The sequence below is a fragment of the Macrobrachium rosenbergii genome, chromosome 26, assembly GCF_040412425.1.
Source record: "Macrobrachium rosenbergii isolate ZJJX-2024 chromosome 26, ASM4041242v1, whole genome shotgun sequence".
In the NCBI taxonomy this organism is placed as follows: Eukaryota; Metazoa; Arthropoda; class Malacostraca; order Decapoda; family Palaemonidae; genus Macrobrachium; species Macrobrachium rosenbergii.
Window position 1 is genome coordinate 1,225,235 of NC_089766.1, and position 24,900 is coordinate 1,250,134.

The 24,900-nt window shown below is 38.0% G+C and overlaps 1 protein-coding gene across 1 annotated transcript in view; it reads left to right on the forward strand.

Moving 5' to 3' along the window:
- LOC136852678 (calpain-A-like) overlaps positions 1-24,900 on the forward strand; it is an 84,110-nt gene continuing 59,210 nt past the window's right edge. The window contains 14 exon segments of the mRNA XM_067127590.1: positions 1-96; positions 1,908-2,059; positions 3,441-3,731; positions 6,501-6,611; positions 7,337-7,432; positions 7,639-7,728; positions 7,909-8,001; positions 8,306-8,404; positions 8,980-9,081; positions 11,236-11,319; positions 12,589-12,672; positions 16,262-16,357; positions 16,813-17,004; positions 24,694-24,777. Of these exon segments, the coding sequence (XP_066983691.1) occupies positions 1-96; positions 1,908-2,059; positions 3,441-3,731; positions 6,501-6,611; positions 7,337-7,432; positions 7,639-7,728; positions 7,909-8,001; positions 8,306-8,404; positions 8,980-9,081; positions 11,236-11,319; positions 12,589-12,672; positions 16,262-16,357; positions 16,813-17,004; positions 24,694-24,777 (1,670 nt within the window).

Sequence of the window (24,900 nt, forward strand, 5' to 3'; positions counted from 1 at the left end):
ATGTTCGGTTTCCTGAAGAATGTCGTCGAGGAAGCCGTCGACACAGTCAATGATGATAGGAACAGGTTGGTTGAAGGTCTTATCGATGAGGCGTTTGTCTGTCTGTTAGGTAATAATGTAGATTGCAATCTGGGTTTACCTTAGTGTCAGTTAGTTTACCTTTGTTGGTTACCTAAGGACTTTATAATGACACACCATTTCTTCTTTGCCAATATTATTCTTAATTGGAGATACCCTATGGATACCCCTTATGGTGGTAGTGTCGTCAGTGTACCCCAGGTGGTGCACTGTAAGTATTATGTAAGGTTTCTTTGAAATACCATTTCTTCTCAGACGATATTTTTCGTAATGTGCAGAGATTCCCATGGATATCCCGTAGAGGGCCTACAGTAGTAACATCAGTGTGCCTCCCATAGTTCTCTGTAGGTGTTACCTTGGGTCCTTTCCATTGTCCCTTTAGCCCCTAGCTGCAACCCTTTTCACTTCTTTTACTGTACCTCCATTTGAATTCCCTGTCTTCCATCTTACTGCCCACCCACTCCTAACAATTGTTTCACAGTGCAAATGCAAGGTTTTCCTCCTGATACACCTTTAAAACCACCTGCATTCTCAATCTCCCTTTGATCGCTGGATGACCATATTGGCCGCAGCGCTTTGCCCCTGAATTTTATATTCCAATTTGCATGGATAAAGGTCCTGTATTCTACTATTTCTCATCAATTGTATTGGCATTTAATATAAATTATCATCCTTTTCTTAACCCCAAGATGTCCCGTTGCTTACAGTGGGCCGCAGCATTATTGATCGGGACCACGAGCCGTCAGCATTTGCATTTTTTTCCCCGCTGCCTTCACTGTTGATAACTGCTGTCATGCAATGCTATCAGAGGCAACCTTGCATGCTTTTTATGACCTCAATTACCCTGAACTGCGACAGCAACGAAGGTTATCAGGGAATGAATGTGCTGCAGTAAAAATATTTTATTTAGTGTTACTTAAGTTATTTTTTGTACGATAGCATATCTGTTCGTTTATTTTGTCAGTGGGAAACATTTGGATTCCACTGTGTACATTTTTTTGTAATTTGGTCCTGTGTTGCAATGCCTTTTTGTCTCTTTGAAACCAGGATAATTTATTTTCATTCATGCAAGTCTCTCTCTCTCTCTCTCTCTCTCTCTCTCTCTCTCTCTCTCTCTCTCTCTCTCTCTCTCTCTCTCTCTCTCTCTCTCTACATAAACATATGAGGTTGAAATTATTAGCATTTACCTGAATTTGTTAACCTTGCAAATATAGCAGCCCACAACAGAGGTGGAACCGAGACCTCCATATGTACCCATACGTACTGGCTGCCCATATAAGTTAGGAACGCCCACAAGTGGCATGTTATGAGGGCACCAAATGGCCTTGAAAGATGCTCCCCTGTGGGAACACCACGCAAAGTTATGCACCACTAATTGGTTACACTTATCTCAAAAGACCAGTTTTCTCGGGTGCTTTTTTGCATGAGCGGTTGTTGTATGCAAATGAATCGAATTGGTTTTTTCATTTCTGAAGAAGGCATGTGCACTGGTTGAAAGAGGAACCAAGTTTGGTTAGAGGCACAATTAGGTTTTCTCTCTCTCTCTCTCTCTCTCTCTCTCTCTTATGCCCTTGTCTGTTTAGGCATTTCAATTTCAGGATGCTGTTTTAAACAGGCACAGTTGCTCTCTCTCTCTCTCTCTCTCTCTCTCTCTCTCTCTCTCTCTCTCTCTCTCTCTCTCTCTCTCTCATCTGTTTATGCATTCCAGTGTCAGGATGCTGGTCTAAACATGATAGTTCCTTCAAAGAATCAGTGCAACCTTGCAAGAACACACCTGACTACATTGAAGTTTGCATCACGAATGCTAATGAGATCATTCTTACGTTCAGGCAAGGCCGTCAAATTACGGAGGCCAACAGCAGTACGGCGGCCAACAGCCGTATGGCGGCCAACAGCAGTACGGCGGCCAACAGCAGTACGGAGGGGGTCAGGGAGGCGGAGGAGATTTGGTGTCCGGTCTGATCGGAGGTTTCCTCGGAGGGTAAGTCAGGATTTTGATTTGGAAGTCTTAGAGACTTTTTCTACCAAGATTATGACTTTGGGTAGTTTTGATAGTGTAGTCGCTTGTTTCGTCCTCAACGGGCTATCCTTCTGTGGTATTCCAGAGCTCCGTGGAAGACCATGGAAGGGTAACCCCTTGAGGACTCGGCAGCGACTACCAAAAATAGGTTTTTCCTACATCAAAACCTGTTTTTTAAGGTAGCATAAAAAGTAGATTGTTAAGCCCATGAAATTGTATAATTCTAGTCTAGTTTTATCCTTCCGTGTATCCTTTACGGGTAAGTTATAATTTTGACAGCTAAGGCTTTTCTCAGCTGAAATTATGAATTAGGAATTTTTAAATAAAATGAAAAGATTAAGCCAAGAAAATTTTAGTGTAATTTTAGTATATTTTTATCCTCTTGTGATTTGAGGGTAAATTATTTGTGATTTGGAAGTCCTATAGACATTTTCTACTAAAGTGATGAATTTGGATATTTTGAAGTTAGTTTAAAAAGTAGATTAAGCCTATAAAATTAGCCTATATCACTTTAGTATACTTTTTATCCTGTGTGATTCAAGGGAGTAGGAAACCTCACTTTTGTGATTATAGGCCTCATTTTCAATTTGAACTGTTTTAGATGATAATGTTATTTAATCGTAAGTTTTTTCTTAACTGTTCATTTTTATATGTCGGGAAATACGCATTCTCTTGTAGTAGATTTGCAACTTAAAGAATTTTTTGTTTTATTGATTGCATGATATCCATTTTTACTTTTTACTTTTGACAAAATCTACCTTTATTTTGTTTGATAGGGGAAAATGTAAGATTAGGCATATACGTTTAATTGGGTTTAAATCATTATAAAAGTATTTGTAAACTGCAATTGATGTTTATGACCAACTATGTTTATTTTAAAGAATTTGTAAATGCTTTTCAGTTTTTAAAATTTATATAAGTTACATGTACCAAACTAGTAAATACTTTTATAGGGTTCACTCACTCCTGTGTTTTATCGAGAGTTTAAAATTAAGCTGCATGGTTTTATCATTGTTGCCAAATTAGCGACACGGCTCTTGAGTAAGTTGCAAATCTACGGTAGTTGCAAATCTGCAGTAGTTTTCCCCTTTTGGGAGTTGAAAATGACTGACGAAGGTGTATAGTTGTATGGTAGGTTAGATACTGTTCATGTTATTATTATTATTATTATTATTATTATTATTATTATTATTATTATTATTATTATTATTAGTCAAAAGATGAACCCTATTCATATGGAGCAAGCCCATCACAGGGGCCACTGACTCGAAATTCAAGCCCCAGAAGTCCGTAGGTAAAATCTTAGACCGCAACGTCACACGAGTTCTCTCCTTGCATTCAGTGGTGGTGGTGGGGGCGGCAATCAGCCACAGAATACCGGCCAGTACGGCCCACCGCAGGGATACTATGGCCCTCCTCAAGGCCAATATGGCCCACCACAGGGGCAATATGGCTATGGCCCTGGGCCCTACGGGCCACCACCACCACAAGGCCAGTACGGCCCTGGCCCGTACGGCCCACCGCCTGGTCAGTACGGGGGGCCAGGTGGATACGGCCCCCCACCGCCGCAGCAGGGAGGTGGTGGCCCGGACATGACTGGTCTGGCAGCGAACATCATTGGCGGAATGATTGGGTGAGCTTCTCGTAGCAGCCATCCCGCTTCCTGCAAGCTCTTAACGCAATACCCGAGATTTCTCTTTGAAAATACGGTATCGTATAGCCCCAGACAATGCAGTACTGTACAGACATCATCCTACTTAAGGCCATTCAACTTAGCAAACATTGAGATACAAAGAAAGGGGACCACAAGTTAAAATTATGTTCGGAATGCTCCCCTTTGCCATCCACAAAGTTCAAATTTTGTTTTGTGCCCCTATTCTGTACATTACAGTGCTGCATGTACAGTGCATTGTGTTTTGGGATGAAAAAATGTACAGTACTGTATTGACTTTATATCATACTGTACTTTAATAGGCATAAAGAGTACAGTAACCAGCTTGCAAAAAGTTCAACATACAAACGGCTGTCCGGACCGTCACTCGTTTGTAAGTAGGATGGTGCCCGTACAGTATATCATATCTTAAAAGGGACTCCAGTACTAACCCAGACATCCGTTACTGACATCCGCCAGGGCTGAAGTGTGCCGTTTTTTGTTTTGAGTTTTGTTTTGACTAGAAACGTCTTGGCGTTTGGTCCCGTTTGCCAGAGACTGCTAGAGATGCGTGTTACCAGTGCTTCGATTGTCCTGTTTTCTCCTTACTAATATTTAAGCTTCTGCTTCTGTTTCGTGCCCAGCGATCTTGTCTGTGTACGTAGTAGACGGTACACAGTACATTCAGAGAATGACTTCTAATTTCTGTTTGTTAGTGTAAGATTTTTTTAGGTCTTGAAGAAAGGAAATTAGTCTTGTACTCGTCACAGCAAGCATGTTTCACATTGTAGGAACTACGCCTTATAAGTTTAGAGATTTCCAGAATTGTCGTGAATGCCTGTCAAATGATTTCTGACAGTGTCGTTGTCAGAGATAAATATTGATAGGTATTTGAGATTCTAGTCACCAAAGGCATGTGAGGGAATCGTCTTTTTCGGTTACTTAAAGTAAGTTCACTCAACTCGACAAAAGTAGTGGTAAATACTTGTTATCTAACCCAATTGGTGTATAGTATATTTGTATGCAACTGAGAAAATTTTGTAAATATGCTACTTTTGACATGATTTAGATTTAAGAGAGGTGAATCTGATGACACTGGAATGCCCAGGTACTGAATTGATTGTACAACAGCCTCCAAAAATTCTTCTTTTTATGGAGAGGTCAATTTGAAATTGTGATTTCCCATTTCAAATGAATGCACACTTGTATATATTGTAAATACCTTCATGAAGTTGTTCACAGCATGTTGTAATTTAAGAAGGTTTAGGCAAGATTGTAGAATATTCTCCTTATTTAGAGAACAGAAGATGGAAAAAATGTCCATTGGAAGGTATTACGGTCGCTCATCACAACCATCATGAAGAATGTACTGTGCTTTTAAGATTGTAGTAGGAAAGGACTATTATTGTCATAATTGTTTTTGGTAATTCTCTCAGTAAACTTAACTTCTTTAGATATAGGAGATACCATTATTATATAGTTTAGGTGCAGTTATTCTCGTACAGTATTGCAATTACAGAATATTTGGGAATCTTAGATGTTCTACTGTGTTGTTGTACATTAAAATGATCTTATCTTGCCTGAGTTAAGCTTCTACTGCATTGTTTTGGTTAATTTTGTTCCTTTGGCAAGATTTATCAAATTCTTTTACATAGATTCCCAGTTAAATGCTTGCCTATGCTATTGCTTAATCCCGTTTCGAAGTTCTGCTTTTGTTTCTAGATTCCTGAGGCATTTGTGCTTGAATCTTTTTTGTATTCTTTTCCTGTACTCCAAGCACAGAAGCACTATAGGCAAAGAGTATGGTAGATGTTGAGGCATACTGTTTAGCTCAAGGAAAGAAGATACCCTTTTATTATGTCTAGTTGTATCATGCAATCGCTTGCAAGTAATCAAAATTGGGTAAAAAGAAAACTTATCATACATTTTGATTCCAGAGTATTTTTTTTAGTATGTACAGCATTGGCTCATAGTAAAATTGATTAAATAGGGCACAAGTAGGGAAAATTGTTGACCACTTACATTGTAAGAAATATGTAACTAGTTTAAGTAATTTTCTTAGCCAAGTTTTTGGCATAGAACTTGAGAAGGCAACCCCTTTTGGCACTAACTCTTCCTGTGAGGTAGACTTCATTTGTCAGGTGGGTAACAGATTGCCTTTTAGTCAAATTTATAATTATTAAAACATTATTTAATCAGACTGCTTTGCCACTTTGCGACTTAGAGGAACTATAGGTGGGAAGTTTCTGAGAGATTTGATTATCAAACAAACTTAAATTATTGGATGATAGATTTTTGCAAATCTGTTGTGGGTAGTGATGTAACTGAATAGATTTCAGTCGTTCCACCATTTTGTTTAATAGTGAAGTTTACTTTGCATAAGAATCGTCTGCATTTATCTTACCAACATTCCTCGCATGGGTGTGCCGTACAAAGAGGGGTTTTCTTCTCGCCGGAAAAAGGCACTTCTACGGTAGATCGAAGATGTCGACTCGTAGATCTTAAGTTATCAGGAAATTCCATAACCCCTTTTATTTTAGAATAAGCTTTCAGGACAGACAAGTTCGCCTTTCGTTTGTCTTGTGTCTTTGTAGCTGGTGATGGCTGTGTGGAGTTAACTTGAGTGTTTTAAAGATTTTCAGTAGTAGTTTTAGATACAGTTTCTGTGGTTTGTTTTAATAGATCCAAACAATTCTAAGACCTGCTTACATTGTGTGTTACTAAACGCACTATAACTGTTGCACCGTACAGAGGTGGCGGCAGTGGTGGCAATGACCCCAGTAACCAGGGTCAGAGGAAGAATGATGACATGAACCAGCTGATTGCCGGAATGGCGTCCAACTACATCGGAGGAATGATGAAGTAAGTATTGTTTTACCTTCAGTTTGAGGTCGCGTACTTCCAGTTTCATTTTAGGCATTCACGTTCTTTGGGTCTGAGCCCAGTGCCTTGGTTCTCGGGGGGTCAGCTAGTTTGCCACGGGAGGTTTCAGCAGACAAGTTTGTTGCCATGACCTGTGATTGAATGGTTGGCCATCCCCACTCAAAGATTCTCTTCATCTTTGGTCAGCTTTATTTTGGATTGACTGCATGCAATTGATTTTGCAAGCATGGACAAATCATTGACTAAGTACAGAACATTTCAGTGTGTTTGTAGTAGTTGAAGGATATGATTATATTTGAATGTGGCTTTTAAATTTGCATTCCTGTATTATACTGTACATACAAGATATAAATACTGTATTAAGAGACGTTTCAAGAGATTGTCAGGTCTCACCTGAATGATTTTTTCTTAAATGAGAGGTGTAAAGCAGGAGGAAGTTAAGAAGTTGGACGGTGAAGTGAGAAGGGAACAAATAGGAACAGGTGAATAATAAAAGAAGGGAACAGTTCAGCAGGGGAATGAGGGAATGCTTCGAAGAACTTGGAATAGTGTCAGGGGGGGTACTTCTAAAAGGAGGTTGATATATAAGGTTTAAATTTGATTGTACGTTACTTTAAATCTTCCGCTATGGGGTTATAACATTCCTCTCAGCTTTAGGGATTTCTACCAGAAGTAAACACATCTGTCTTCTTCTGCCTTTCCAGTCAAGGAGGTCAGGGTGGCCAACAGCAGGGTGGCAGTGCAGGAGGGGGAAACCTCATGTCTGGCATTGCTTCGTCATTGATTGGCGGCCTCTTCAGGTAACTATTTCCATACGATGTAAATAGTTTGATGGCAGTGAAGAAACATTGATCAGTAACTGTAATAAATTAGAAGTGGACAGTTATGTAGCCCATAAAATTTAAAGCATACTCCAGCTAATTTCAAGCAAATTGTCACTAACAGTTATGAAGTTTTTGCAGCTTAAGTGTGAGTAATGATAGACTGAAATCTTGTTGAATTTCAGTGGAGACAGCGGGCAAAACACGAAGGAAAGAACCGGATTTGATGGAAACATGGTCTCTGGCATCGTGTCTAACGTCGTGAGAGGACTCAGGTAAAGGAATATTGCTGAAATTTGCAGTACACTAGAGTTCTGTTTGTTCTCAGTCTCGTATGTAATCGTATTTCGTTGTTTTAAAAGTATTTTTCCAGTTTGTTAAGTTGGAGCAGTAGACTGCTACAATATTTTTATCTAAGTTTTGAAATTCTGATTTGAAATTTTTTTTTTTTTCAGGGGGATGCCCCAGGCCCCTTCTGCCCCCAGCAATTCCGTCAATGACGACATAGTCGCTGCTGTGACCTCACAGGTCATCAAGGAGATCGTAACGTAAGTACCGGCTTTCCTTTGCTGGTTTTCGGTTTTGATTCGTCAAGCTCCTGCCAGTATCGAAATACTGCAATTGATTACCTTTTGTCTTAAGACTTAGGGAATTGTTTTTGCATCCATCCTGTTACGTAAAAAGAAATTCTGACGTGTTAATACTAATGACGATTGTCAGTACAGTAGTTCTCTTGATAATGAAACAGTTCTTGCCAAGGTTTGTGTGTTTTATGTAGAAACGTGTGATTACATATAGATGTTAAAATGATGTAATTACAATAAACTGTCATTTCCTTTTATTCCACTTTAGTCAAGACACTGACGGGAAGATCTTGCAGTCCAATGACCCAAATGCCAACAGTCCAGTGGTCACAAACATTGTTTCCAAGATTGTTCAGAATATCATGAGGTATGTTATTGAGATTGAGTTTCATTTTGTGTTCATGTTAATTTATAATCTTGTAAAATGTAGGTTATGTTACTTATAAAACTTTAATTTGATTGTGTATGGTTGCCATTTTTCATACCATTTATAGAATGTACTGGTATATGTACAGTGGCTATTATTTTGTGCTACTGAAACAGTATTTAATGTCAGTATGTTTAGATTCTAATTTATTTTACTCAAGTTTCAAAATAGCCTTTCAGAATTTTTAATAATTTTTTCAAGGTACTTACCAGTTTTAAAAGTATAGTCTAAGCCTTGACTAGAATAAAATATTAATTTCATATGTAATGGTATGTACGTGTTGTGAAGTTTTGAGAACACTTCATATCTCTGACATTGATTTTTAGGTTGTACTGTAATGATTTTCAATATAGGCCCTTTGTTTACATGTAACTGACTAAACTTAGTAACCCTTAAGATATAAGATCATGTTCACATCTAAGAGAAGAACCTTGAAATGAATAGAAAGATCTGTTCGGGTATTTTTTGTATTATGAGATACTTGCATAGGCTAACTTTTAAAAATGACTTTCTAGCTCGCAGTCGGACGATAACAGAGTGAAAGAGGTCCAGCAGGGTAACTTAAATAATGCCTTTATTAGTGCCATCATTACGAGCGTGATTAAGGAAATGATTAGGTAATCTGAGGTTCAAGTAATAGTTGGTAACTTTTCCTTTTGACTGAGAAATTGATAATATATTATCTTGCATTTTCTGAAATAACTTTTTTGAATTATTGACATAGAAACTGGCCTTATCCGGAAAGAAATTTCTGTCTATTTTGCCCGCGTTAATCGGTGTTGATCTTAATGCTGCGTGATGGAAAACAGGTAACGTAACAGAGCACCTTAAAAAAAAGTGTTTCTAGAATGTGCATTGTCCTGCATCATTGCAGCTAGATTTTGTCTGCTCTGGTTGTCATGCAGCTAAGTTTTTGTTTTTATTTTTGCACTGCCGTACATTCACTCCCTCCACCGGCCTTGACGGGTCCTGCAGCTTGTCATGTCTTAAGTTTTGTTTGATGGGGTGGAGAGGGGAGGCTTTGGCGGCCTTGGAAATTGCCAGAAGCCAAAACGTCACGAAGGAAATATTCTAATCGATGGGTCTGCTCAGAGTTTAGTGGTAGGTCTTAGGTTCCAAAGGAATTGGGACCTTTTCTTGACCTGCCATGTTGGTCTGGGTTTGATTCTGCGTGGACTGTTGTGATGTGACGATGTTTGAATTCAGCAGTAATAAGCAGGCCTTGTAGTCGAGTGCCATGCTGTCCCAGTCGTGAAAGGAGGGACCATATTGTCCATGGCTAGAAGGAGACCCTTTTTATGTAGTGAGCATTGACACAAAGATACCCAAGCTTTTGTTTTCCAGTTGAGACCTTGTTATGTATAGCTTACACTGTACATAGATTGAGAACACTTAAGATTGAGCTTGTTTTAATTAATTTTATTTATATTTTAGTTTGAAAAAAATCTTGCTTAACAATTTTCGTTAACATGCAGGTATCTTATTTCTGTTTTGTATCTTTTTTTCTGTTCTGTTTTGAAGTCCCCTCACGAGTCGCCCTTTGCGGTACTGTATTTTTTTCCCCGTGATTTCTTATCAGTGGCCGCGCAGGTGGTAGTGCTGGTGGGGAGGAGGAGGAGGAGGAGGCGGCATTAGAGGCGATTTAATCGCTGGCATGGCCTCCCAGTATGTTGGTCACTTAATCAGGTGAGTGCCGAGAAGCCACGGGAAGTTGCCTTGTGTCTGGTTTCCCCTTAAACACCTGCCACGTTTTACTAACATTTGCATGCGAGACTTAAAAATCTGCCTGTGTTTTCATTGAAATGATTTAGAGCATTTCCATACCATTTTGCCAATAGTTCTCTGGTTAACACACGCGTCTGGTACTTGTTGTTTGTGCCCTGAGTTTTCAATCATTCTCTGCAATTTTCAGTAACGCTAATTTTATTTTGCATGCTGTGTGTTTTGGTAATCACTAATCTATGACCTTTACCTTATTTGTACTTCGAGATAACCACTGCTAACACCTGTTAAATAGGGGCGTGCACCATTGGTCACGGAGGGAGGCGGTGTTTCGCCTAAATGCTTAGGGCTCCAGCATGCACTGGACCTGCTTGTAACCGCTTTATTTTTGTAGATGTAAGTATGAGGTTGTTCTTGCTGGTTTTACCAGGATTTTTATTTTTCAACGTAAATACTCATAGCTCTTTTTCAACCATGTATCTAGTTCTTTGCTGTGTTTTAAAGAGTTCCCTGCTATCCCCTTTATAGTTGCAGACGTTGTGTAAAGTATATTGAACTGTAGAAAACTAAAAGATTACGATGGGTTTGTCATTTGTCCAAATTAAGGAAATATTTTGATGTGACTTGCAAATGTTTTCTGTGTATTTCCTCAGAATTTTCGTTTCAAGGAGTTAAATCATTTAATCCCAATGACAGTGAGGTAATTGTTGTAAAACTTCAACAATCTGGACTAAGAGATCTTGACCCTTGCATAATTTTACAGTGAATTTAAAAATCGAGGTAATCAAAAAGACTGATACTTAAGTTTTTAGCTGAAAAATGGTGCAAATAAGTTTTAATTCTATGTAAAAATCGGCAAAATATGTACAGCTCTTCACGAAATCCAGACCTTTGAGGTATGTTCATATTGTTGAAGTCTTACTTGTTCTGTACATTGGAACTGCCAATTTTGTCTATATCTTTGTGAGATTCAGAATCATTAAAGGTCCCTCGTAAACGATTATCTAAACAGGATCGTCAGCGTTCTAACGTTAGCCCTTAATTTTTAGCGGCAAGAGCAGCAACCAGCCTCAGCGATCTGAAGATGACGTACTCTCCGGCATTGCGGCTAATGTCATCGGAGGATTGTCTGGGTAAGTTTCTGAGAGCTGAGAAGAAGCTCGATTCTATTATTTTCGTTTTTAAATCGAGAGAGAATTAGTATTTTTAGTAATATTTGTTGCTACAGGAATAAAAACCATCACCTTTTTTATAGGAGTCTCTTATGTGGAAGTATTTTTCTCATACATAAAACACTCTAGTTTGTATACATAGGAACAATACAGAATTTTATTCAAAATTTATTTTTCCTAAGTATCTAAACCAGATCCCTGTACATATATAGGAGAAAGATACACCTGTATAAATGCTTGAGTTTTTATACTCTACTCAGGAACAAGACAAATCATTATCTAAAATTTAGACTTCTTCAGTGCAAGCCTTTGCCTTACAAGATTACCCTTCTCAGATGGAAAAACTGCCGAAAGAGCGATAATGACGTGCCAGAGTGAGAAGTAACACTCATTCATAGGGTGTTCAAAGTGCCATATCTTCTGAGGTTGCTTCGAATTTCTTTTAAAAGACAAATGATCCTCTCCTGAGATTGCTACCCTTAGAACCTTTCCGCCCAGGTTTTGAGGGTTAGCTTTAAATTTGTGGCCAGGTTGAAAAGTTTAATGGTGATTATATTAATGGAATTGCTATACAGTTTATTCTTCTTCTTCTTCTTCTTGAACCCTTATTCATGTGGAACAAACCTACAAGGGCCATTCACTTAAAAGTCAAGCTTCCAAAGAATATTGCAGAGTTCAAATGAAAGAAATAACAGAAAAAGATAAATTAACAAATAAAAAATTAAAATTGTAAGTAATTATTAAAATACAAGGAGAATTGTATTGCGATAGTATTGTAGCTAAACAGTTCCAGTGTCTGGTCACAAGACCAAACATTCAAGAGTCAAAACAAGATAAAAAGGAAGACTCTTAAGGACAAAGATCTGCTTGTACAATAAATTACAGACTCCACCCTCTTTACAAGTTGGTTACTGTACTGTTCTTGCCTGTTTCAGTACAGTATGATACCAGATCAGTACAGTGCTGTTCGTTTTTTCATCCTAAAACACAATAAAGTACACTGCACAGTACATGCAGTACTGTGTACAGAATATACACTCAAAACAAAATTTAAACTTTAGGGTGACAAAGAGGAGTGCTCTGAACACAACGTTATTTTGCGATCCCATTTGTTTGCATCTCTGAATGTTGTAAGTTGAACGTTCGGAAGTAGGACGGGTCTGTATATTTGTTTAAAAAAAATGCAGTTGAATGCCAAACCTTGAACTAAATTCAAACCTTGTATTTTAGCGGCGGCGGCGGTGGCGGCGGAGACGGCTCCATGAGGCAGACAGGAGGTGCCATTGCATCGAACATAATTGGGAAAATTGTCAGGTGAGGAACCATTTGTCAAATGTTCTCGTTGGGAGAAGCTCCCAAGAGGTATGTTTACACGCACAGACGATGTTATTAACCTTAAACAGCGCTCTTGTCGTCGACTACGAGAACAGGAGGAGCGGCCACTGCAGTCTCCAGAGAAAGTGGACAGCCGTACTCTTGTAATTTGGCGCGGAAATAGAAGAATGTTCATATGTTACACTTTTCAGTATAGGAACCTTCTGAGATGTACTGCAGATGAATGGCATTGGCAAGTAGTGGGCCTTTCTACTTTTGTGCATCGTAGTAATGTCTACAGCTTTTATGGAAACATCTTAACCTTGTATATTGTGATTTTAATTCTTCCTTTTTTTTTTTTGGTGGCATTCTGAACATGCCTATGCCTGTGTATGTTTGACGATCTAGTCAGTTTTCTAGTCATAATGATATCCCTTCTTTATTTGTTCTTCAGCAATTTAATTTTTTGACAGTCTAGTCAGGTTTCTAGTCAATGACAACCCTTGTTTATTTGTACTTGACAATTTCTTTTTTCCATTTAATTCATTCTGTAATTGTATAGTGTTTACATTAATTTCAAAAGAATCATGATAACGATTGTCTGTTTTGAGTCGCACGTTCTGTCAAGGGATCATGACCTCGGTGTTTGTCAGCGCTTTAAAAGTAATTTTGCTTGTAAAACTACGTGCATTTTTCATTTTCTTTCAGTGCTGTAAGCAAATTAGTCCTGTATTTTAGTTTAACGTGATGGATTTTGTTGTTTTTGTTATTTTTTTTTTTACCTTCCCTTGTTGTGGGAGGGATTCTTACTCATCTGAGAGAATCTGATTGAACTTCTCAATGTTGATAAGCAAAAATTGTTTGATAGAGTAGACGACCCCTTGGATTGTTTTTCATTTTGATTGGGTGAGTGTGTGTGTGTGTGTTAGAATGTCGCTTTTTTACTTCATCGTTAGGGATTTTGCATATTGTATTTGAAGACTGTGTTTATGCAGAGCCCTAAAATGTCTTACTTTGCAAGTCCATGTCAATGAGGGTTAAGATTTATTTTACCGTGTAGCGGTAATTGCGTTTGGTTATGTGTAGCCTTACCCCATGTAAAGTGGGTTGTTATTTCCGTGTTTCCTTTTCCCCACCATTGATCCCTTGGAGTTTTATGGCAAAAGTGTGTCTTGGATCATTTAACAGCAAGCTAGGTGGTTTTATGGAAGTCCTCTGAATTCTTGACTGACTTCAGGTGGGGACAGTAGAGTAGGGAAGTTGAGAGAGAGAGAGAGAGAGAGAGAGAGAGAGAGAGAGAGAGAGAGCGAGAGAGCATGTGTCTGTGTGTGCACGTGCGCTTGTTTATGTATTTATGTATGTGTTTGTCACCTTGTAGTGAGTCATGGTTCCAACAAGCACCAGCGCATAAAATGCCAGGGATGTTGAATAAGTCATGATTTTATTTCTTGGAACTTCAGTGACGAAAGGATCACAGCCTAGTCGTGTCAGTTCTTTGAAACTTTGTGCGCTACACACACACAGATTTCTCTTGAATTTCAAAAGTCATTTACAGTGTATAAGTATATAACCTTTTTGTCGGGCATTACCCGTGTATTGCATTGTCTGTGTGCCCCAGAACTTATAGTGCTGCAGTAAAGATATTTGAAAAGTGATTACATCTGATTCTGTAGGCTGTCATGATAAGGTAAGTTTTTCGAGCCTTTGTAGATGCTAGAAATAAGGTAACCAAGGGATAGTATCCTCATCATCGTGACTGTGGAGATTAAAGGCGCGGAACAAACCGTAAGTATTGCTCTTTGTGACCCATTTTTTCAGAATAGTTTTAACATGTTTTGCATGATTCCTAGCTCATGCATTTTGGATTGTATTTGTAAAGTATTCTGTCTCCTTCAATCTTCTTCTGCTCTTTCATATTTCACTCAACTGGATTTAATCCTAAGACTCTCGAGAGTCCCGTGACGTGTTGGTAGTACGTAGAAGATTAACTTTAAACTTTATACGAAATTAAAAAGTAACTCGAAACAGACGGAGAAAAGGGACAAGTTGCCCTGGACTTATGACCAGGTTGAAGTAAGGCCTTTACATGCCCTCGCCTTCCCCGCCCTCTGCAGTCGTGCAATCTGGCTCTGGCAGAATGAAGGGGAGCCAGCCATCGTATAAGCCTTGTCTTACAACCGTGGCCAAAGTCAGTCGGTGTTCTTAGTTTTTATTTCTCATCTTTTATTTATATATATATTTACACTGGAATTAAAAGGTAGAACTGTATAGAACCCCATTTAATGCAATACATTCTGGTTTGAATACAATATACATTATCACCTTTAGTGATGAAAATATCGGATATAAAATCCAGGGGTTGGATGTAGTAAAAAGTAAAGACGGCTGATTTTGGAGGTAAACTGTCGTTTCATGTAAAGGATGACAGCTGGAATCTGTAGGAGAAATTTTAAGTATAGAAGTAATAAATAGACCCTTAAGATAGGAAAATCGGTAGTTTGATCTTGCCCTTTAAGAAATTGTTGCTAAATAGGATGATCAGTGAAATTCTAGTCTTGAGAGTGTCAACATAGGCTGCCAGACTCCGGAAAAGTTGGGGGTCTTGTAGCTCTGAAAAAGAGAGGGGATAGAATTTCTCACTCACAAGGCATGCTCTGTCCACGTAGAGAATGTAAATGTGTCTTTTAGTCATCCAGGAAATTATTCTGTAACAGGAGCTAGTCATAATTTCATGACATATAATTATACTGTAAGTATATTTTAACATTTCTCTGACAAGTAGAGAACTGTCATATGATGGTTCCGTTATTTTTTTTGTAGACCCTGCAGCTTTTACTAAATTTTTCATAAGGTTTAGAATTTTACTCTCTCTCTCTCTCTCTCTCTCTCTCTCTCTCTCTCATTTATGTAATGATACTTTGTTTTTAACTTACTGGTATTGGCTTTGTGCTTTGACAAAAGGGAATTATTGTGGACTCATCTTTGTACATATGTCATTGTTAAACGCCGAATGAATCCTCTTAAGATTGGTGCTAGATGTTCCCTTTTTTGTAAGTTTGTATTATAGCAGTAACATCTTTTCCAGGGAGTTATCTTTTTTTATTGAATTTTACGAGTGCTTGTAAGTCCCTGAAGTTGTTTGTAAGTCCCTAATTAATTTCACGAATGCCCGAAGGTCCCAAAAGTCCCACTTGCTATCCGTAACAGAGTTTATAAAGTAGAAGGCACAGCCAAATCTTACACACCCTCAGGGAACAAGGGAAACGAGGACCTCTGTTCGTACAAATTTATTGCTGACGTTTCGTGACACGTTACATTTTCAAGGCTAAAGAAAAGAAAATGATTAGATGATGAAATTGCAAATTATTTTCTTTTGTAGCCTTAAAAATGTGACATGTCATGAAACGTTGGCAATAGATTTGTGAGAATGGAGGTCTTCGTTTCCTTGGTTCCTTGAGGATAACAGTTTTAGACACACCCATGGAGATGAGTCCTTCATTTGATTACTGTACATAACTCAGCCACCAACCTGTCTCTGCCAGTTGCTTAATTAATGTTCTTTGTATTTCCTTTGCACGCTTCCCTTTAGCGATGACGACGGGAAAGGTAGCCGTCAGGGTAGTCACGAAGGTAGTCGTGACGCTGTTGTTTCAGACGACCTTCTCAAACAGATCGTGACTGACGGGTAAAGTTTGCCTCATTCCTTGCCTTTCATTCTGACTGTGTTGCCAGAAGGTAGCGGGACGTCAGTAGTTATGCAATGTTGTTAGATTGATTTAAACGACTTTTAAGATGCATAGTGTTATGAGAATGGATTCCTCAGTCAGTTTTATTGTCCTTACATGCACTGTGAAACACTATTTTTTTATTTAAATTCAGATTCAAGACTAGAATGATGTACTTCTACACCAAAACATGAATTTATATGATTTGTATTTGCCTTGTTTTATTATTCAAAAGTATATTGAGCCAAGCCTTCTTGTGATCAGACTAAGCTTTGTTAGTATGCGGAATGCCTGTGTTTAGTGTCTTTGAGTCCTGATACCTTTAAACGAATTAAAAACAAAGTCAAATTGCCTTGAAATAGTGATATGCTAATGTGTAACGTCATGCTGTACCACACTGCTCCCCCCTGGAAAGGCCAGGACCAGCTCTCCCAAACGGACCCTCGGCAACGGACTACCCTTCCAGCGGGTTTCCGAGCATCCCAGGGTTACCTGGGCTGCCTGGTTTCCCCGGAGGTGGGCCTGGTCAACCAGGAGGGAGTCAGGTGAGGCCAGGGGCATCCATATACCGGCCAATTGCTGCCACGGCCGTGGAGGCTGTTCTAGGGTAAGCACACTCGTCTGCCAGTGTGTCAGGGTCTTTGCATGACCATAGAGTACGGTACCTCTCTGTTCCCAGCGTAGGAGGCCCTTTAGTAGCAAGCAAGCATATTTCACGAGTAAATCTTGGATGGAAATACCCATATGCTCTAGAATTTCAATTTTAAGAACCTTCACGCGACCCTGTTTTTGTTGCTGCACAGTCTCGCACTGGTAGCAGCTCGTACACCCTGCCACTTGTAGTAGTGCAGTAGTTGTCGAGAGAATCTTAGCATTAGCCTTAATGTTAGATGTTACCATCTGCATTCTTTGGTGTTTGACCTTCTTTCCTTTGAAGAGTTTGATGTTTTCGTGACTTTGTAGGTACGTTAGCTACGTAAATGTTTTATGGACGAAGATACTCTTTAAGTCTTTAGTCACGCGTACTTAATCTTTTGATGATTGCCCCTAAACTGCAGTTCATAAAAGGGAAATGCTATTGATTATGTGGTTTCAAGTGAACATACGGTGTAGTGATTATTATTAATATCATTATTATTATTATTGGGCAGTTTAACGGCACTACCAAGTCAGAGCACATACCTGAATATTATTTAAAGCCAAAATTTTTCTTCATGGACGTTTGGATGTAAGTGTGAGACCAAACAAATCACAGTTTGCAAATGTAATTCCGTACATTCAAATAGACTGCATATGATCCAATAGATCTCTTCAAATCTTTGAGACAAATTTCATAATGTGGTTGTCTAGTTAACCTTTTCAGTGATAATAACAATTATTATAATAATAAAACCAAAATTGCATAAATGTTGTTTGTCAACTGGCAACAACATAAACTTCATTTAGGCTAAAATCTGTTGGAACAACTTGAAACAGGGCAAACCGTTCTTAATTTTTTTTCAATTACTGTTGCGTATGGATGCTGATGTATTATTTTAGTTAACGTAATATCCTTAGGTTTATTTGTTTCATTAATAGAAAAATGGGCCTTCTTGCATGTCACACTAAATATCAGTTTGGTCTGCCACATATTAGTTGCAGTTTTCTCGTCTTTGGTAATATATTTCAGTTGTGTGTTTGTCAATATCGTTGTATTTTTCGTTGAAAAAATCAATTGCATTTTGCTTCTTTTATTGCACTGACTGCGATTTAGACAGAATACTTGGCCTTTATTTATTCTTATAATAATTAAGGGGTTAGTGTGATGTGTTTTAATGTTTTTCTGTTTTTGACTTTTGAATGCTAGTTGGTAGGTATGCACACCTCAAATACACATGCACACATAAGGGTTAGAATGTACATGTCTGACGGCTTGCGTTTGGAGTCAGAAACAGAGCTACTTGTCATTTCAAGGTCATATTTCTGCAAAATTCAAAGATGTTTATCCTATCATCATCAGTAATCCCCTTTTTTTGTTGCTATGCAATTGACAATCTTGAAATTTCACTAATGTACGGAACTCAGTACAACTCCGCTCTTTTCCAAATTTGAAAAATATGCCGTGATGCCTCATATTGTAACTAATCGTTTTACAATTACAGTAGATATTTTCTATGGGAATTCAGCTTTTTCAGTTGCATATGGTTATTTCCTTATCCAAAAGTCTTGGGCAACTTATTGTACCAGATGAAATGTTGCCCAATATGCTACAATACTGTATTTAATATATTATATTTTCTTGTTGTGGAAGGGCAGTCGGTATGAAGTTTTGAATGTAGGTATTCGGTTATAGGATTGTTGAAAGAAATCTAAACAGCATCATGAAGTATAGGTGGGCAGTGTATTTTTTGAAACATTGTTATCACAGCCTGCTACCAATGTACTTGGTCGTAGCGGAGATTTGAATAAGTGAATATTAAAGCATCTTTTTAATCACAGCCATCTCCCTCCCTCCCTCCCCTCCCAGTTACTGTATGTTGTACCCTGTCTGATCGTTTTCGTTACAAGACCTTTGCAAAGATATGTTTTTAGATTTCCATGTTTGTAGTTTGTTTAAAGAACGAGCTCCCTTTGTTATACAGTTCAGTGGAGTGAAAGAGGTTTAATTGTAAAGTTTGTCCCTCCTTGACCTCTTTCTGTGTTAGCTTTCCAACTTCTTTTACTTGCCATTCTTCCGGTTTTCTCGTTTTAGAAGAAATCCTTTTTACGAGCCCTTTGAGAATCTGTAAGTGTAACTCACTTTTCGTTAATATACCGGTACTTAACATTGTCACTTAATTCTCCGGACTCTCTTAGGGCTCTCCTGAAAGGTTTGTTCTTGAACGAGAGACGAAAATGTTACGGGAGGTGAACCCAAACGAGTTGGGAAGAGAAGGCTTTCTGCAAAGAGACCTGAGGACTGTTTAATATGTGATGCGCAAAGCCCCCTTAAAGGTGGCACCCTTGTAGGGAGCTGCATAATTGATAATGATTTAACATTAGAAGTAGTGTCCTTTCCATTATGGGAAGTTGACGTTATAACCTAAAGGAAAATACAGAAAGCCTTTATAATGATCTTGAGAAGTCATCCGATAATTTGGTGTCCAAATCAGTGTCTTGACGTCATTTTGTTTCAATATGTCAATGTAGAACTGGGACACACCGGCAGGAATTCACGGGAGAAATGGGCCAGCCAGACTAATATGTTTTCATGATGCATTAGAAATTCAGACAAATTAATCATATAGGGACTTTTTGGAAAGTACAGTGATTGCAGTGCCTATATTTCTATGGAGAAACCTTCACTAGAAAATCCTAATATAACTATATTTAATACTTCATATTTGTAAGAGTTATACCTGATACAGTGTGCATGGTATATGATGTGTGTATTGAAGTTTTCCCCAGTTGGTGTTTTGACACTGTTTTCCTGCACAACTTATATTTTAGGGGTCCACACTTTGAACTTTTATCAGCAGCTCTCAAAGAATTCATGTGGTCTGTATTATTTTATCAGCTCTTTAGTAATTCATGTGTTCTGTAATACTTCAAATACAGTAGTGTATTTTTACGAATCTTGCGTTGACGTATTTTGTGTCCGCTGAAGATTGCCCTGTAGCATCAAAACTGTGTCATTTTTTAGCACAACTTCATTTATTAGATGCTTTTCACTTCTTGTCATTTCCAGCGTTAAAAAGTTTTAGAAAAAGTTTGTAGACCTTTTTAGGAGCATTTCTAAAAGGAACAGAAGTCACTGATAGTTTTGCCACCATGGAACACACGAGTTACGAGCTTTTGATGACACTTTTCTTAATCGTAACGAAGAACTGTTTTATAGTCACTGTACCAGAGAGAGCTTACCTCCTGTTGGCTGAATGTTGTGACCACCTGTGGGGATGGGACGGGACGGGACAGGCTTGTTTGTTGAGTATTTTTCTATGATATATGCATTATTGATTCTTGTATTCAGTGTTTTGAAGGAATGTCACTGTTTTGTATGTAACGTGATTTCCTTTTTTTTTTTTTAACCAAACTATACTACTGTTTAAAACGGTGCATTTACCTGAAGAGCAGCAATTCCTTGTAACCTAAACTGCTTTTTTTTTTTTTGCATTTTGATGTTTTTGAGATGAGAATTTCCCCATTCATTGTTAAATGATGCATGTAGAATGTAATGAACAGATCTTGAGGTGTTTAAGATACCTAGGAAATGTATTGGAGGTACTGGACATGACTGGTGGACGCAGTACCTAAGTCGGTGCTCTACTTAACACTGCTGTGAATGTCCATGAGTAGCACTGCATTATATGAGCTTAGATTAACCTATATACACATATAACCAAATATATATTATATATCTATAATAGCCATGTATTGTTCTATTTCTGTATGCTTCTTAAAATAAAGCATAAGAACTGACAGGGTCATTACTAGCCTGTCTGAGGGTGTGGGAATAATTCCTTGTGTCGAAGGTCTCCGGGAATCTCTTAACCCCCGAGTAAGGTCTTACTTGAAGAGTTTCCTGAATTGAATCAGATTTTGGTGTAAAGCAACAAGACCTCTCCTAAGTTAGCATAGATATTCGTAGGGTTGGCCCAGATGAATTTGTTCTTGAATGAAGATTGAAAATTGGAGTGTAAGAACGTTGATTGCTAGATGGGAAGATGCTGTAATCTTTCTCAATCATTAAGTTTTAAGACAGTAATGGTTTCACATTGTAGAGTCTGTACCCTTGCCTTTATGATGACATTGATAAAAGGGAAATTTCTTTGAACGGTTCCTTGGCGTTTTTATTCCAACACTGGGCCTTTGCGACCACCATAGACAATACTAAAGGTTCTTGCAACATTCCTTTGGTCACCATCAGTACTACTCTCTGCCTTGACTCTAACTTCCCATGTAGTTGTCCAACTTTGATTTGACTTTGCTCCAATTTTTGCCTCACCTAAGAATGAATCTTTTGTGTGACCCCTGTGAAAGTTTAGGGACGAATTTACAACACAGAACTCAGAGCAATAAAGAATACTGTACACTGAGGGACTTGAACATATAGATTAACCATTGCAGAAGATATGCAACAGCTCTATAAGGAAGAATTGTGTACTAGTGTACACAAAAGTACTTTAAGAAAATAAGGCAGATTCAAAGGTGAAATGATGGGAATTTCAGACTATGTATGAACTTATTTTGGCCCCCTAGTGATAAAGAGAAACATTTGATTCCATACTCAGTTTAAACCCTTCAAAAGTACTGGAATATTTTATTCTGGGATATCTTTTTCTTCGAAATACTATTATAGTTTTTGCTAGTGACCCATCATCATTAATATGGCCAAGAATGGGTCATTGAATACCATAGGAAATATTGACATTTGTTCATATAACTTCAGGGTCTTCCTTTATCTCAGAATCCCAGTTAATACTGTGTGAATGTCATTGTGTTTATTGGTGTTTCGGACAAGTTAAAACTAGTAGCCAAAATTGATATTAAATTGGACACCCCTTATAAAAATTTACTTCTGTAGTTAGCTGTAGTTGCATGAAGATGGCAATTGAAGTAACGTACTCCACTGTAGTTATTTGCTCTGACTTGTAGGGAGTCTGTACAAAGAGCCACTTTTGTAGAGAATGTTTCCTGATTTTGTAGTAGTCTGAGACCTCCTGTATGGTTGATTGAGTACGGTATTTAGTAGCTTAGGTAAGAAAATTCTTCTAGGTATCTTTTGAAATAAACTGGATGATTTTTTACCCATTTTAATCGATCAGCATGGAACTCTGTAGTTGAGATAACCTTCCCAAGACTACATGCAGATGGTATCACAGCATAAGCTACACATTTTTAAGAATTTTAAAAAATGCCTGAATTGTAAGCACCCATTTCATTCCTTCTTTTAAATATGTCTATCCAAGATTTACTCTTAAAAAGTTTGACACGTGACGTAAAATAAGTTCTCCACTTTTGTGATCTTAAGTATATGTGCACACATTGTGAAGAAAACTTTCAGCACATCTTATAAAAAAGAATTTTTGGTTTTCACACAGATTCAAGGTTCTTTTTCCTTTGTTGACGTAAAGTATAAGTCATGGTTCTAGGTTATAAGAGAAGTTTTGATTATCTTCAAAATCTCCAAGATATAAAAGCACATGGATTCATTTTCTAGTCTTGCTTTACACATACCTCCGTTTAACATTTTTGGAACCTTTTGTTTGTCGTATTTGGAGTTGCTCAGATTTGCAAGATTCAGACAGTTTTTTGAGTTGGGTAAGTCCTAAAAATATTGGTGATAAAGAAAATTTATTATAATATTACAGTATATACTGTTACTGTTACAGCAAGTAATACTTAACTAATTAATATTCTTGGCTATACTACTGCGGCTATAAATTTTTATCTTCACATGAAATTTTCATGCCCTTTCAATACACATGACAGAACGTAAAGAGGCATAAAACGAAATACAGTACTAGCCTGCAGCAGTTATAAATCAACAATTAACAATTTTCACATAAAAGGGCCTTTGGACAGTGACCCTCATATCCCTATAAAGCCCAGGCCTGAAGTGTTGGAAGGGTAAAAAAAAAAGAAATTGGTAAGAAAAGAAAAGATTGAGGAGATGAAGGCATACTATGTTGTTACTCATGTCGAAGTAGAAACTCAGTTTTATATTCTTTGAGATTAAGTGTGTGCTTAAAAGTACACCAAGTTTGTTGGCATGTTATATGCCAGGTAGATTTCTGTTGTCCGAAGTCACAGTGCACAAGTTTCAGGCCTTGGGTATCTGAAGGATTACAGATAACCACTAACTCTCGGTATAATGTGAAACCTTCATGAGTCCTGTCTTTAAATTCTGTTGTACAGTTTTTTTTTTTAAATATAACAGTGGGAGAGCAAGCAAATCCCCATTATCTAACCTCTTGTCTCATTGAAATATGAAGGCTGGGTCCCAACTCCAGTCATTTTTTCAAATATCAAATGCATCTCCAGTCCTGAAGCAACTTTCTCCAAAAAACTAAAAGCACTGGCAGAAAGCTGGCTCACTTGCTACGCTGTGCTTTGACTCGGTAAGCATTTAGGCAAAAGTGATGTGATCTAGGATAGAAGATTGAACATCTACCATTAGGCACTGAAATTGTCCTAAACTCGGACTAGCTTCGGGAAGTTGTGGGTAAATCATTAAGTTAAGTACTCATGAGTTTGGCACTAAATGCCAGTGTGACAGATGCCGTCTTTTCTGTGAAGCCTCTAGATATTGCAGATTAGCTTAAATATTCCGTGAAGCTTTTCAGATTGCAAAAAGATAGAAAACAGTTGCTTTAACCAATTCACTTAGGATTTTGACATGAACATTATTTGAAGGAAGCAAAACAGTTAAAGTACAGGGCTGATATGTTTCAGTTTTATGGAAAGTCCAATGGAAATTAACTATAAATTTGGAAATGACACATTACTTAGAAGTTTTGTCCATTAGGACAAGTTAGCTGTGTAAGCCTAGGTGTCCTGTGAATGTTGAGTTAGAAATTTTAGATATTTTATAAGTTTTGGGACACCCTAAATACCAGCAGAATAAATGTAGGATGGATGATTAGTGGAACCAGATTCCTCATAGGTTACGTTGTAAAACTTGGTTCGACTTTCATGGTGTCAGTGTATAGTAGATCTTGTTAGTTGGGCTTCAGACATAGCCTTTATGCCAACCTATGACTTTTTTAAAAGTATACTAAAAAATACATTGTTTCCCAGTCATCAGACTGATATAAAAAAAGAGAACCCCGTTTCATCCCATATTAAAACCTGTAAAGGAAGTTCTATCATGGTTTTGTCTCTACCCAAATGGTGTGCTGTACGTACTTAAAGAATCTCCATATTTAATATCTTTAAATTTTTAGTGTCATTCTTCTTCTTCCTTATTTCAGCACAGTGTTTTGTGGCGCACAGTATTGCTACTATTGTTGTTTTTAGTTCATCGTGTACGGGAGTAATTCCGATACTTAAGCATGCTTCTTGAAAAACTTTCGCTTCCTGTATACTTTACGTTTATCAATCTCTTAATCTCTGATTCTGTATTCACTTATTCTTTACTGTTTATTTAGTTTTCTCTGATGCAATATGTGCTATAATATAAATACATACGTCCTCCTGAAATACAGATTCTCAGTGAAATAGAATAATTAGTTCCTGAAGGGGGTTTGTCGTAGACCAGATAAGAAGGACCTCTTGAAAAAATTGTTGTTTTTCTCTCTACCTCTGTGCTTCTTCCTAACCGGATTCCTCAATGCAGCAACAAGCTGGGCTCTGGAGTGGTTAATGATGTTGTGAAAGAAACCTCGACCGATGTCCTAGCAGAAGTCATGGAGGGTGCGATGTGAGTTTGTGTGCTTCCGACGGTAACCGAGTTTAACGTTGACGCGTTTGGAGTAATTGCATGTCTCGGGGAGTGACCCAACACCTTCGTGAAGGAGCTGGTGTCTGTGAGCAGTGCAGTGGT